The sequence below is a fragment of the Sinohyriopsis cumingii genome, chromosome 1 (genome assembly GCF_028554795.1).
Source record: "Sinohyriopsis cumingii isolate HCF-2022 chromosome 1, ASM2855479v2, whole genome shotgun sequence".
Taxonomy (NCBI): domain Eukaryota; kingdom Metazoa; phylum Mollusca; class Bivalvia; order Unionida; family Unionidae; genus Sinohyriopsis; species Sinohyriopsis cumingii.
Window position 1 is genome coordinate 4,857,678 of NC_142961.1, and position 16,788 is coordinate 4,874,465.

The 16,788-nt window shown below is 38.2% G+C and overlaps 1 protein-coding gene across 2 annotated transcripts in view; it reads right to left on the reverse strand.

The window, feature by feature from the left end:
* LOC149806343 (uncharacterized) overlaps positions 1 to 16,788 on the reverse strand; it is a 204,096-nt gene that overhangs the window by 24,723 nt on the left and 162,585 nt on the right. For both annotated transcript variants that reach the window (XM_089951805.1, XM_089951815.1), the window contains 3 exons: positions 10,733 to 10,806; positions 9,462 to 9,596; positions 7,068 to 7,193 (listed from right to left, as the gene is read on the reverse strand). In XM_089951805.1, the coding sequence (XP_089807931.1) occupies positions 7,068 to 7,193; positions 9,462 to 9,596; positions 10,733 to 10,806 (335 nt within the window). The remainder of the gene's footprint in view (positions 1 to 7,067; positions 7,194 to 9,461; positions 9,597 to 10,732; positions 10,807 to 16,788) is intronic.

The following is a 16,788-nucleotide window of genomic DNA, read 5'->3' on the forward strand; positions in this document are numbered from 1 at the left end:
ATGTCCTCTAGGCCAGGAGGATTTCAGTCAAAGTAGGTCTAAGTTTGTTAAGTGGTTTTTGTGAAGATGTTATTTATTATTTTTCTACATTTAGTAATGGCATCTATACTTCAACATGCAGCATCAGTAATGTAATTTTGAAACCAATGTTTCTTTGATAATACTTATTCAATCATAATACCTTAGGAAAATGCCTACTACCTCACAAATCCATCCCTCCCAAGCTAAAACTTTTAGCTAAAAATCTAAAAGGTATCTACCCACATAGGTGGAACTTAGATTGATCTTCTCTTAATACAGGGATTGACACCAAATCCCTTGAAATCATCATTTACTACTGTAGTGGAAGGCAAGCACTCTATATGGATGTAACTAGGGGAAGATGGGAGGGTGAATGCATATTATGACTGGGTAAGTATTATCGAAAAAACGTTTTACAAAAAAAAGTTGGTTTCTTTTTCAAATACATTACCCAATCATAACAACTTAGGAGAATAGATAACAAGTGGAGGATGATACATCCCATTACCCCAGACAGACCATCTCTGGTCCCCTAAGGTATGTGAGACACATTCTTGATATAACCTGACTGGAAATATGTCAGCGAAGATTCTTGATAAACTGACTGGAAATATGTCAGCGAGTGGCTTTGAATGAGAAAATTTTTATCTTCCCAAAATTTAAGCATTAGTTGTGCAGCCACATTTTTACAAAGCTGTCAAACAACCCAGAATGGTAACCTTTTGCATCAAGGGTAAAAGTTTCTTCTGATCAAATTTAGTATTTTAGGATTAAAGATTTGATAAAAACTTGAGAGGTGTCTTCGATATCCATCACATGGCATGGATGACTACAGTTAGAGAATGGTTTCGCTCATATGCAATGAAACGCAAGAAAGTGACCTAGGACTAAGATGTTCACACAAGAAAGTGACCTAGGACTAAGATGTTCACACAAGAATGTGACCTAGGGCTAAGATGTTCACACAAGAAAGTGACCTAGGACTAAGATGTTCACACAAGAAAGTGACCAAGGACTAAGATGTTCACACAAGAATGTGACCTAGGGCTAAGATGTTCACACAAGAAAGTGACCTAGGACTAAGATGTTCACACAAGAAAGTGACCTAGGACTAAGATGTTCACACAAGAATGTGACCTAGGACTAAGATGTTCACACAAGAAAGTGACCTAGGACTAAGATGTTCACTGCCACATTGAGCAATGCCTGGCATTGAAGGAATTCTCCAGACAGAATGCTCTGCATAGACAGGGAATCGACCATTGCATGAATTCATTTGTTGTTCCTGGGGAAACATATTCCTTTTACTTGAATATTGATTCCAGACCTAGTCAACCAAAATCTTGAAAGTGTATGAGGTCATAAATGTCTTTGTTGATAAGGAGATAGAGAATGAGGAGGGTAACATGAGAAATCCTGTCTTGCTCAGACATATAACTAGCCTGCAGTTTTGTAGCCTGTTGTGTGTAAATCACTGAACCTTTAGAAGCCATGTGAGTGGGACATGAAGTCACGCCTCTTGCAAGTTCATGCTGATTGTCTAATCTCCATAATGGACAGCATTAGAACCTGTTGTTGCATTCCATCATGAACCCAAGGCATAAAAGAGTTGACTGAATGCACTTAGGTTGCTGACCAAGTGATAAGTGCTGCACTGTAGCTGAAAGAACTAAGGGCAATGGCTCAGGAGGTTGGCTGAATGTGATAATGAATATCCCTGGAAACCATCTGTCATGTTCACATGTAGTCAAGGTAAATCTTCCCCATTCCGCAATGAGAGATTGAAGCTTTCTCCCTAATGGGATCTATGATAAGGGGGCATCAATGTCTGTCATTTGAGATAAGAAGGATCTGATAGAAATGCTGGTGAAAATGATCAACCTCCCTTTGACTCTTCCACTTAGTTCTGGAGAACAATGCTTTTCAACAGTAGCTATAGCTAAGACTATAAGGGAATGTATCCTTGGCAGCCTTTTCGAGTTCCATCAACCTCATCATTAAAGAGATTAGATGGAATGTATCCTTGGCAGCTTTTTCGAATTCCATCAACCTCATCATTAAAGAGATTAGATGGAATGTATCCTTGGCAGCTTTTTCGAGTTTCATCAACCTCATCATTAAAGAGATTAGATGGAATGTATCCTTGGCAGCTTTTTCGAGTTCCATCATCCTCATCATTAAAGAGATTAGATGGAATGTATCCTTGGCAGCTTTTTCGAGTTCCATCAACCTCATCATTAAAGAGATTAGATACTGATGGTTGCTGGCATAGCTTGGCCAATGATGGTCTTTAAGAAAGATGGAGGAAGACAGCATGGTATCTTGTTCCACCTGCTGTGAGTCATAACTGCTATTATGGCCAAGGTAACTGTTATGCATGTATATTTTTTATAACTACTGGTACATGATTTTATCTAATTTTTATACCTTTTATTCATGGTTGTAAATTATACAGAATAACTTTAGTTAGATTTTGCATATGTGATCAGTCTGTTAAAAACATAATTTTGCATAGGATCTATAAATAGATGCCTATGTATGCATAGAAAATTATTAATAATAATCTTAATATGGCTTCATTTTTCATTGGCTGATGGGGTTCGAATGCGTCTAGGAGACTTCATAAACTTCCCATTGGTTGGGCTAGGTCACATGAATAAGCAACTTTGACACATAATCAGTAGTGTGATTTGTCATGCGAGATCATCTGCAAATATAGTTACAATAGGTGGTGTATATGAGGACAGGACCGAGCAATCATTCAAATTTTGGAGTCAATCTCATTTCTTGTGTTACTGTTGCAAGTCTGCAGACATGTTTTATGTTGTACTTAGATATTATTTGAGAGGAAAAACATTTGCTTGGACTGTTCAGTGGAAATTTAAAGTGCTCATTATTTGGACTATAATATTATTCTGGAACTGTTGTTAATTATTTGAAGGTTTTCTGGATGATGCCATCTTGACATCATGATTCTTGGCAGACCAGTGCACTTCCGGTTTTGAAATTTATACAGAACTTTCAAGTTCCTTTCACATTCTTACTTATGACTTTGATAATAAATTCTTTGTTAAGTTTTGCAAAACTTGTTGGCTTTACTTCTTTCTATGACTTAAGTCTGTGACCATAAAGTAAGAACAATAGTATGTTGGGCCTATATGTGGGTCATTATATAAACATGATTCTGGTGCGAGTTTGGATGGCTGAATGTAAGCATTGTTTCACTTACTGATGATCACCAAAGATTTTAGATGTAAGGTTGATCCCAAGCTCATTATGAATCAACTCATGGGTAATTAAATGGAAATATGAAGGAATGTGTTGCGAAGAAAAAGTCCATAGGCAATTGGAGCTTGTAAGTGATGATATAAGCAGTCCCAAAATGTCAGTAGCTCTGACAAAGTGTGTAAGCAATTGAAAGTAGATTATTCCACATACAATGATCATCCCATGCCAGAAATGTAAAACAGCAAGTGATGTAGATCGGAAGAGGAGTATAGAACTCTGATGGTAGTGGGCGAAAAGCTTGCAAGGCAGAGTTTCACTCATTATTGTAAAATCTAATAATGATGAGGGAACTTGAAGGCTAGCTTTCAACATTTATGGATTAAGGCAGTGAAGCCAATGTCAAGGATGGCGGCTCACAACACTTGCCGCATGTTATGAGTTAGATCCAATTTATTTCCAAAGTTTTGCTAAGTAGAGGCTCACAATGGGTAGCAGAGGCTTGAAGGTGAGTGAAGATACATCTTAGAAATTGGGGAATGTGTCTAGAGGTACTATTCAGGTTAGACTGATTCATATAAACCATGTACATGGCAGCACAATGAAGGTTATACTGATCAATGAGAGAGCCTATATAGACTGGGCATCATCCACAGAAGTGTTCAGCAGCATTATGCAGGTTAGTAAGCTGTACAACTGGTTTCATCAAGTGAATTCTTGGGTATTGCAGCATTAAATTGGGCATCGTATGCAGAAAATTGCCTAGTAACACTATGCAGGTCATGGAACAGGGCCAGTTCATTTTCTCGTATATGAATGATTATGGTCATGGCCCAATATGATTGTTGTTGTTGTTGTTATAGGGCTTAAAGCCATTTTCAGCACAAGATAGGCTATACATGGCGGCCAGTATTAATGGTGGAGGAAGAACCCAGGAAAACCCCGGAAAGAACCACCGACCCATGAGAAGCTACCGGCAAGCTTTCTCACATATCCACATTGGCCGAGCCTGAGACTTGAACCCACACAGACAGAGGTGATATGGCAGTGATCCGTGATGGAGAGCGCTTTAGACCACTCAGCCACTCGGGGCCCCCTGGCCCAATATGATCAGTTATATGGCAGAGTCAGGACATAAAGGAACATGGCTATCTTGGATGGCATGATGCTGTCCAGTTCTTGAGATTAGAATTAGAGCATTGGTATTAATATTTACAAAGTGGATGCTAAATAATCAATTCAAGTAAAAAGTAACCTGTAGGAAGGTCAATTATGACTGCTTATACAGGTAAAATCACTTAACACATTAACTCCTGGAGCTTTTTGTCATTTTCGCCTGAAAATCGAGTAGGAAACACATTTTGAAAGCTATTTCTGAATAGACTCGAAAACACAAAATCCCCAGTCATCTTTCAATAACATATTGCCTAGTATTATTTTTTTTTGCTAAACGGAGCCATTTTTTTTGTATCGAGACCACTCTTTATTTCAAATGCCCATCTTATCCTACTTTTTGCAAAGGCTCATCTATTTGCAGTTCATACTGGTCTGACTTAGATCTGAGACCAAAAAGTCTAAAATCCGGACACAAAATCGGATTCCGACCAATGGCAAATTTTGGGTTTAAAAAAGTCGGGTCCAAAAAGTGAGGTTTTTTAATCTGTATTTTGTAGTGCAACTAGATATTCCAGATTATCTGGTATGATTGTAGAACTACATCTGTCTGCCTTTCTATAATACCACCCACTTTAGTGTATCTTGCATGACCATGATGCTACAGAGCTCGGCAGTAGGCTACCACCTCCTGCCCCATTAAGTCGTCGCTAGGGGTTAATGTGTTAAGGGTTGCTTATAATAACTACAGGTATGAAGTGGATGCCAGATAAACAATTATAGTAACAACTTAACAGAAGGAAGGCCAATTTTTGACTGAATATACAGGTAAAATCACTGAAGCATCATTTACAGTATACATGTATGTACTGGATACTATTGCACAAACCATGTATAGAAAACTTAAATGTTCTTATCTGACCCTGCGGAAGCTATACAGTAATATAAATGTGTTTCTATATTGCACACAAAAACTGGTCATAAAAAAGAAACTGAAGTGTCATTACTTATACTTATGAAGTAGATATTACACTACTCATTAGGAGAAAATGTAGGAAAGGCCCAATGTTGTTCTATACAGGTAAAATCAGTAAAGCATAATGTATGACTATGAATCAGACAAGATAATAGAGAAACCTAACTGTATGTATCCTGACTCAGTGCAAATTATACACCAACATTAAAATGAGTTTTCTATATCATGTACCAGACCAGCATTTACTAAAACGGTTGTAGCAATGTGAGGAGATGCCATCATGATCCATTCAGGTATGTACCAAAGGCGAATAAGTGTGCGAAGACGGCAGAGTGTTAACATAGAAAGCTAGGAAACTGTCATTGGAAAAACAGAAAAGTTGTTTTGAGAGAGAAAACTTCCAAACTACTTGACGTATGAATTTTGTGAGGCCTCTGTAGGAAGCGTGCTACTCAGCATGAGCAGAAGTAGTAACTACCGATTTCATGGGATCTGGTGCCAATCCCAGCATCAGTAGAAGATCACTCTATCTAACTGCCACCTCAGGCAGAAAACATTTAGCTTTTTAACGGAAAGCTTTATCATGAAAGGGTGGTATCAGGCAAAGTATTAGCAGTTCTCTAAAGGTATTATGATTCAGTGACAAATCTGAAGAACACTGTCAATGCCAGAATGTTTTCTGTAAAATCTGGTCAAGATCTGTTGAGTGGTTTCTGAGATGTCATTAAAGGTTTGTCTATTTTTGAAAATGGTGGCCAGATTTGAAGGAAGATTGGCATCATTTACATAAATTTGAAAGATCTTTTTGTCAGGGGGATTTCTATCATGTTTGATAAAAATTCTATTTAGCAATTTTGAAAAAGTCATTATATTTTCTTGTAACAATGGTATCCAAATTTTGATGCAGATCATTTGCAAAAATGTTTTGTCAAAGTCTTTACGCTATGATGACTTTCATAAAATGTAATTTTCATTTAGTGCTTTTGGAGAACAAGTCATTTAAAGGCTGTTCTATTTTTGTTTTAAAAGGCAGATGGCAGATCAGCATCATCTGTACAAATATTAAAGATCTTCATACCAGGTAGCTTCCTTTGGAATATGATCAAATTCTGTTCAGCAGTTTGGAGAAGTTGTTTAAAGTTTTTTCTGGTTTTAATAACTGTCCATATCTGAGGGCATACCGTTATCATATACATAAATCTGAAATGCCTTTATGCCAGGATTCTCTGGCTCAGTTTGGTTAAAATTGATCAGCTCGGTTTCAAGAAGTTGAAATAGCAATTGTTCTGACACTGGACTGGTTTTCCTATTTTTAGTAATTACGGCCATATTTAAAAGTGCTTGAGCATCACCTGTAAAATACTGAAAGGTCTTCATGCCAGAAAAATCTTTTCAGTGGTTTTTAATAACAAATTGTTAAAAGGGTTTTCTATTATTAGTAACCATGGCCACATCTTTATGGTGGATTTTGTACAAATTTGAAGATACATCATGCCAGAATGCTCTCTGCCAAATTTGGTCAAGTGGGTTGAAGCAGCAGCTGGTCATGCACGAAGACACAGGGGTCAAGCCATAATCTCACTTGGCTTTAAGGCCAGTTAAGCTGAAATAAATTCCAGCTGGAGACCTGCAAGGTGATATTAACTACTGAGTAATTCAGAAGAATGCAGAGAAATATGAAAATATAAAACCTAACTCTGATAAATGCCACAATATTAGAATTGCCACTTACCCAGTTCTTGTACCTGACTTGAAGAGTATTAGTTGTGTATCCATTATAAAGCATGGAGTCAGTAATCTCAATGGTGATTCCTTCCATAGTAATGCTGCCTTCTGATGGTAGGTACTCTCCATATGTCTGATGTAGAAAAAGAAAACACGTACATGGAAGCAAGTCAGAGTAATGATCTTCACATTAGAGGAATGATGAACAATTTGTTCACATAAAAATACCTCTCTTGTGTCCATCCCCTACCCAATGAGAGAGAGGAGTCTATAATAAAAAGAGTAATTAATTAATGCCCTATTGGTGGAAAAGAATTTCCACAACTCCAAGATAACAGAGTTTCCTCCTTTATAAATGCCAAGTGTTAAAACCATCTATGATAGTCTTGATCAATAGGAATTTTAGCATCGTGAAAAACGTGCTGACTTGAAAATAGAGAGCACTTAATTTATGGGCATTTTTGGTGAAGTCAGATAATGAAGTTTTATTTGATCTGGACCCCAAAAAAGTCATGGATGATTATAAAAAAATTAGCTATTGCTGCTAGTATCGTTTTGGTATTTTTCTTTTCTGTCTTTTACTAAAGGTATTGTGGGTTGACACACCATGACGAAAACCATGCAGTGTAAGGGATTGATGTAATAATGTCTACAGGACAGAACCTGTGGCAATTATTCAACTAAAGGTTGTTTTGAAAAATTCAGGAAATCAGCTTTCATGTTTGTTCTTTCTTGTGTTTTGCAGCTATAGAGAATTTAAACAGTAGTGAAAACATAATGACCAAATAAGCTTAGACAGTGGCACCTCTACTGATTGTTCGAGAAAGATACAATGTGTACACCAGATCTAGCCACCTTTGACTTAAGCTTTTTCTGCAACATATTTATTTACTGTCTGACAAAGACACAATCTGTAAATTAGACATAGTGACCATTGCATTTTACTGTTATTTTTAATTATTCAGCAGGTAAATAGATAAAGAAATAAAGAAAAGTTAATGTATTTTATAACTCTTATGACCAATACCTGGTTGCGCATGAGAGATATTTTTAATTTCATATGGTCTTTATTCAGGAGTGTTTATTCCTAATAATTATGACATGGCAATGTATCTGAAGGAGAAACTAAATTTAGCATAGTGAAATATTTTAACTTTCTACCCTCACCATATTTATTTCCTAAAATGTTTGAGATGTAATAAACTTCATGTAAAATGTTGCTTCTTACTTTTTATGGTGAATAATATTTCTCTGTCCTTAAATTAACAAAAGTTTTATGCTTATAAAATTATAAAGAAATGCATCAAAACAGATGTCATCCAAAATCTCCACATACAATTTCAATACACATTTCAGTCATCCAAAATCTCCACATACAATTTCAATACACATTTCAGTCATCCAAACTCTCCACATACCACTTCAATACACATTTCAGTCATCCAAACTCTCCACATACCATTTCAATACACATTTCAGTCATCCACTCTCCATACAATTTCAACACATATTTCAGTCATCCAAAATCTCCACATACCATTTCAATACACATACCATTTCAATACACATTTCAGTCATCCAAAATCTCCACATACCATTTCAATACACATTTCAGTCATCCAAAATCTCCACATACAATTTCAATACACATTTCAGTCATCCAAAATCTCCATATACAATTTCAATACACATTTGAGTCATCCAAAATCTCCACATACCATTTCAATACACATCTGAGTCATCCAAAATCTCCACATACAATTTCAATACACATTTTAGCATCCAAACTCTCCACATACCATTTCGATACACATCTGAGTCATCCAAAATCTCCACATACAATTTCAATACACATTTCAGTCATCCAAAATCTCCACACACAATTTCCATACACATACCATTTCAATACACATTTGAGTCATCCAAAATCTCCACATATCTTTTCAATACACATTTATTTCAATACACATTTGAGTCCGCTAATTTAAACAAACTGTTCATTTTAAAGTATTGTGTTAACCTGGCCATGAGATATTGTAGTGTAGGGTTTAATGCCATTTTTAAGCACAAGACAGGCTATACATGGCGGCCAGTTTAGCTGGTGAAGGAAGAACCCTGGAACACCCCAACATGAACCACTGACCCACAAGAAGCTACTGCTAGGCTTTCTCACATACCCACTTTAGTTGAGCCTGAGACTCGAACCCACACAGACAGAGGTGAGATGGCAGTGATCCAGAACAGTGAGTGCTTTAGACCACTCTGCCTCTTCCCCATCATTGTCATAAAAACAGGATTATAACATAAATGCAAGTCAGACAAATGAGAATGAACTTTTATTGCATGAAAATGCACTGATCATCTGACAATGAAATTAATAAAACAAAAGAAACCATTTTACCTGATCCTCTGGGCTATCATTGTTCATCATGACAATTGTAGTACAGTTATGATCACAGACCATTCGCCAAAAATCTATCACAGTGTCTGGCAGTGGCATCTGGGTTAACAAGAATGCTTTCTTTTCCATGTAACTCTATGGATAAAAGTATACAACGAATTTTAGATTTAAACCTTTACTTCCTGGATATATAATATGGATACACTACAACCTCTCTCAACCAGCCAGACAAAGATAGAATCAATATGGATGTCTGAGAGGTTATTGGCTGAGAATGAGGGGAAAAATTAAAGATACGGAATAACCATAGACTGGCTTAATCTAAGGTTGGCAGCTGAAGGAAGGAGGTCATAAAATGAGGCTATACTGTGCAACTGACGGGATACATTTCTACAGGCCTTTAACAAAGACTATACAGGAAAATTTTACATATCCCATATTCAACAGAATACCACACATGCCTAAAAAAGCGCACACCTCTTCTTTGGTCAAAGTATGTATGGATAATGTCCATTCCTAAATACATGCTCATCATTCCTGCCTTGTCTTGTGAAAGGGATGCAACTCTTCTAAAACCCCCACAGAACATCACAATGTTCTTGGACACCAGCCATGTCTGTTGTCTTGTTAACAGCTAAATTGATGGCTTAAATTAATATCAGAAATGACTCTAACATGTTTTACTGTGTGGAATCATATCTAGAGAGAGAACAATCCTCCAAAGTGGTGAGCTTATAACAAAAATAAAAGGAAGCTAAACTCATTTAGAATGTACATATATGTGATTGGGACATTAATGACTACATCATAACATATCTGTGTGCACTTACTCTGATAAAAATTAAACCTCATGACATTTAAGTAAATTAAAAATTTGTAAGGACAATGAGCTTTATGATGAATATGGCAGGTAAATTCATTTATCAGAGAGAGATGTTGACTACTTTATGTATAAATGTAAACCAATTTAAATTTACAGGAAAAAGTGAAAACAAAGATAATTAGCATAATCAAAGCAGTTTCATGGTCCAATTGTTGGCAACTCAATAACAGATTTAAAGTACAGAAAAAATTTAATTAGTTTATTTTTCCACTTGAATGGTGTCATTTTTCCTTGGCTTTTGAAAACAATTTGGTATCAAGAAATTAATGTACTATTTAAAATCATTACATGTTTGAAAACATGGTGTCCAGAAAATTGGACAGTCTGGTTAATAGGTTAATTCCAGCAATTTGTGATAAATATATGTATTTACAAATTTATAACTTACTGGTAAGAAGACAGCATTTATGTAGTCATTTCTCCCATCCACCTGCATGGACAAATATGGTCGTGCTGTTTCAACTGGTGAAAAGAAAAGAACACGATTAGTCATAACAGCCTGACTGAACTATCTGTTTAAATAAAGGCCCGAGTTGGCCTCACACTACTCATATGACTGCCTGCTTAAATGAAGGCCTGAGTTGGCCTTACACTATTCATATTACTGCCTGTTTAAATAAAGGCCCGAGTTGACCTTACACTACTCATATGACTGCCTGTTTAAATGAAGGCCCGAGTTGGCCCTATACTATTCATATGACTGCCTGTTTAAATAAAGGCCCGAGTTGGCCATACACTACTCATATGACTGCCTGTTTAAATGAAGGCTGTGTTGTCCTTATACTATTCATATGACTGCCTGTTTAAATGAAGGCCTGAACTGACCTTACACTACTCATATGACTGATTGTTTAATGAAAGCCCAAGTTGACTTTATACTATTCATATGACTGCCTGTTTAAATGAAGGCCCGAGTTGGCCCTATACTATTCATATGACTGCTTCTTTAAATGAAGGCCTGAGTTGACCTTACAATATTCATATGACTGCCTGTTTAAATGAAGGCCTGAGTTGGCCTTACACTATTCATATGACTACCTGTTTAAATGAAGGCCTGAACTGACCTTACACTATTCATATGACTCCCTGTTTAAATAAAGGCCCAAGCTGGCCATACACTACTCATATGACTTCCTGTTTAAATGAAGGCTGAGTTGACCGTACACTATTCATATGACTGCCTGTTTAAATGAAGGCCTGAGTTGGCCTTACACTATTCATATTACTGCCTGTTTAAATAAAGGCCCGAGTTGGCCTTACCCTACTCATATGACTGCCTGTTTAAATGAAGGCCTGAGTTGGCCTTACACTATTCATATGACTACATGTTTAAATGAAGGCCTGAGGTGACCTTACACTACTCATATGACTGATTGTTTAATGAAAGCCCAAGTTGACCTTACACTATTCATATGACTGCCTGTTTAAATGAAGGCCTGAGTTGGCCATACACTACTCATATGACTCTCTATTTAAATGAAGGCCTGAGTTGACCTTACACTACTCAGTTTGATTCCATACTTTGAAGGTAAAAACACATCAATTAGCATGAATATTTTTCTCCATTCTGTGCCAGTGCAATTAATGACTGTATTACCATATTGATCGAAAGAAGTTTAAACATGGTAATTTTATGATAATTTTAGGACTGCAACCTTGTACAAATTGTTGGGGTGAGGGAATTGTAGAAATATCACAAAAGCAGTCATATCTGACAGATTTCAGAGCATAACATCTTTTTAAAAAAACATTTTATTGATTGTTTAGTTTACTTGTAGAAATTTTGGTTCTTTATTTTGTTGGTTTCTGTTTTCAAACATGAATTTTTATCTCTGGCAAGGTTGTAGTTCATTTTGGTAGAGAGAGAGTGAGGGAGAAAGAAACAGAAGAAGAAAATCAATGAAAAAGGCCTTAATATGGAAATACATAATCAAATAACATCTAAAGGGACAGATACATATCCCAAATGGGAAAAGCAGTTTCAAAAGTGATACTGCCCATTGATATATTTCATCTCTCATTAAGAAATACTGCTGAACATACTCACACAGCACCTTGATCATGGACTACTGCCAGAAAGTCAGTGTGGCTTCAGAAAGGAGAGAGGCACCATCGACATGATCTTTGCTGCCAGACAGTTGCAAGAAAAATGTCTTGAACAAAATGTCCAGCTACACACCATCTTCGTGGACCTGACTAAGACATTCGACACTACACAGCTGGAAAGGCCTTTGGAAGATCATGGCCAAATTTGGATGTCCAGAAGTCTTTAATGAAATGGTGAGGCAGTTTCATGATGGCAGGACCAGGGTAGCTTTTCTGAACATTCTGCAGTTACAAATGGTGTGAAACAAGGATGCATCTTAGCCCCCACTCCCTTCAGCCTCATGTTCTCTGCAATGCTGATGGATGCTTTCAAGGACAGTGATGTATGAGTAGGTCTCCGATACCGTCTGGATGAGAAATTCAAGCCAAAACCGAAGTCCCAGTTGAGAACATTCACAACCTCCTGTTCACAGATGGCTGTGTCCTCAACTCCAGCATGGGGCCAGGCATGCAACAGAGCATGGACATTCTTTCCACAGTGTGCACCAACTTTGGACTCAACCATCTCTACAGCAAGATCGAATTCTGCATCAGCCAGCTCCTGGAAAAGATTACCTCGAACCATCCATCACTGTGAATGGCCAAAGCTCAAAAATGTAGACAGGTTCACATACCTCAGCAGCACCCTCTCACCAGCAGACAACAAAGACGATGAGGACAACAACAGGATTGCCAACACTAGCATAGCATTTGGCAGACTCCACTAAAATATTAGTGATAGGAGAGGCATCAAGCTTGCCACCAAACTCAAAGTCTATGCTGCAGTTGTTCTCCCCACCCTCCTCTATGGTTGTGAGACATGGACTGTGTATAGCTGGCAGGTTAAAAAAACTGAACCACTTCCATATGAGCTCTTGAGAAATCTATTGAAAATCAGATGGCAGGACAAAGTACCAAACAAAGTGGTGCACAATAAGGCTGCCATGACAAGTATCCACACCATGCTGTGCAAGGCACAACTCCGATGGGCTGGCCATATTGTCTGCATGCTGGGGGAACGCCTATCTAAGAAGGTCTTCTATGCAGAGCTACACCATGGCAAGAGATCTCACGGTGGTAAAAAAAAAAAAGGTACAAAGACACCTTCAAGGCCTTGCTGAAGAACCTAGGCACTGATCCTGACAGCTGGGAGAGTGTCACTGCTAATCAATCTGCTTGGTGCAGTCAAGTCAATGCTGGTGCGGCAGCCTTTAAGCAGTAAAGACGGGTGGATGCAACTGAGAAATGTGATCTGCACAAATCCAGGAACAGCAGTTCTGCAACTCCCAGTCAGCATCCTGTACATCCATGTCCCCACTGCAACAGACTCTTCCAAGGCTGAATTGGACTGACACACCCCCTCCAGTGAATTGATGACATTAAATGGCCCTCACTGACACCGATGGATGAAGATCATCAAGAAATATATAATGAAATATGTTATAATATCACATAAAATAGCCCTCAAATGATGATCACTCTTCTGAATTATTATATTTCAATTTTTGAATCTCTTTTTTGGTGTTTGTTCAAATAAGTAACATTTACCATCAGGCTCTATTTCTTTGGAAAATCTGCAGAACCTAAGACATCCTTAAAGTACCATCAATACCATATCATATTACCCTGACACAATTGTGAGATCAGATCATATTATTATCACATCATGCAACCCTCACAAACACACACACACACACACACACACTTGTAACATCACATCATGCTACCCTCAAACAAACACACACTTGTAACATCACATCATGCTACCATCACACACACACACACTTGTAACATCACATCATGCTACCATCACACACACACTTGTAACATTACATCATGTTACCCCCCCACACACACTTGTAACATCAAATCATGCTACCCTCACAAGTAACATCAGATAATATTATCATCCTTACATCATACCACCCTCATACTAATTTCTCGCATGTGTGACTTCACACCATACTACCCTCACATGTGTGACACCACACCATACTACCCTCACCCATGCGACATCACACCAATACCACCCTCACATGTGTGACTTCACACCATACTACCCTCACCCATGCGACATCACACCAATACTACCCTCACCCATGTGACATCACACCATACTATCCTCACATGTGTGACACCACACCATACTACCCTCACCCATGCGACATCGCACCATACTACCCTCACATGTGTGACACCACACCATACTACCCTCACCCATGCGACATCACACCAATACTACCCTCACATGTGTGACTTCACACCATACTACCCTCACCCATGCGACATCACACATATACTACCCTCACCCATGTGACATCACACCATACTATCCTCACATGTGTGACACCACACCATACTACCCTCACCCATGCGACATCACACCATACTACCCTCACATGTGTGACACCACACCATACTACCCTCACCCATGCGACAACACACCAATACTACCCTCACATGTGTGCTTTCACACCATACTACCCTCATCCATGCGACTCACACCAATACTACCCTCACCCATGTGACATCACATCATACTACCCTCACACGTGTGACTTCACACCATACTACCCTCACCCATGCGACAACACAATAATACTGCCCTCACATGTGTGACTTCACACTATACTACAAACACCCATGTGACATCACACCAATACTACCCTCACCAATGCGACATCACACCAATACTACCCTCACCCATGTGACACCACACCATACTACCCTCACATGTGTGACTTCACACCATACTACGCTCACCCATGCGATATCATACCAATACTACCCTCAACCATGTGACATCACACCATACTACCCTCACATGTGCGACATCACACCAATACTACCCTCACCCATGCGACATCACACCAATACTACCCTCACCCATGCGACATCACACCAATACTACCCTCAACCATGTGACATCACACCATACTACCCTCACATGTGTGACATCACACCAATACTACCCTCACCCATGCGACATCATACCAATACTATCCTCACCCATGTGACATCACACCAATACTACCCTCACCCATGTGACATCACACCATACTACCCTCACATGTGTGACTTCACACCATACTACCCTCACCCATGCGATATCATACCAATACTACCCTCAACCATGTAACATCACACCATACTACCCTCACGTGTGACATCACACCAATTACAACCCTCACCCATGCGACATCACACCAATACTACCCTCACCCATGCGACATCACACCAATACTACCCTCAACCATGTGACATCACACCATACTACCCTCACATGTGTGACATCACACCAATACTACCCTCACCCATGCGACATCACACCAATACTATCCTCACCCATGCGACATCACACCAATACTACCCTCAACCATGTGACATCACACCATACTACCCTCACATGTGTGACATCACACCAATACTACCCTCACCCATGCGACATCACACCAATACTACCCTCACATGTGTGACTTCACACCATACTACCCTCACACAAGACAGTAATTGAGCTTGGGTTGCATAATCTGAATTAAATGATTACTTTTTAACATAACTCCCATTGTTGAGATTTTTAAAGAAGATAGGTTTATGAATATCTTAATTATTTGTATTGATGAGTACACAATATACCTAAATTCATGACAAATTTCATCCTACTTTTCTGGTAGTATCTACAGCAGTTGCTTGTTAACATGCAAAATAATTCCATGGAAAATTTTATTTCAACTGTGCTAGAGGCTATGATGTATTTCAGGTAACCCAATTATTTACATCATAGGTGTGGGTTCAAAAATCACTTACTCATCCTGAAGAAAGTTGTACATGCCTGATAAATGTGTAAAATAAAAACTGAACATTGTTGAAATCACTAGAACTGTGATACCCATATCTCATGAGTTGGTAAGATCTTGGAATTCAATATGACAGAAAGTAACAGAAATCATTAAAACAAGGAGCAGGAGGGTACTAGGGGTGAAAGGAGCAATGCACCTTGTAAGAGTGTGAGAGGTGGGTAGGGGCACAAGCCAACATGAAGCTGAAATGGTATGGGGATAAAGGCTCTTGACTCTCTTACCTGGAGGAATATGACCTTATTTTAAATTTTTTTTTTAATGATTATATCATTTTTATAAAATTCATACTGATAATACATATCTCAGAGTATTTTTTCTGGTGATCTTATGGGTTCCATCTTAATAATAAAGCCCAAACTTATGCAGAATCATCAGGTTTATGAATACTGATATTAGTATTGATCCAATGCAGTACTGATATTAGTATTGATCCAATGCAGTACTGATATTAGTATTGATCCAATGCAGTACTGATATTAGTATTGATCCAATGCAATAC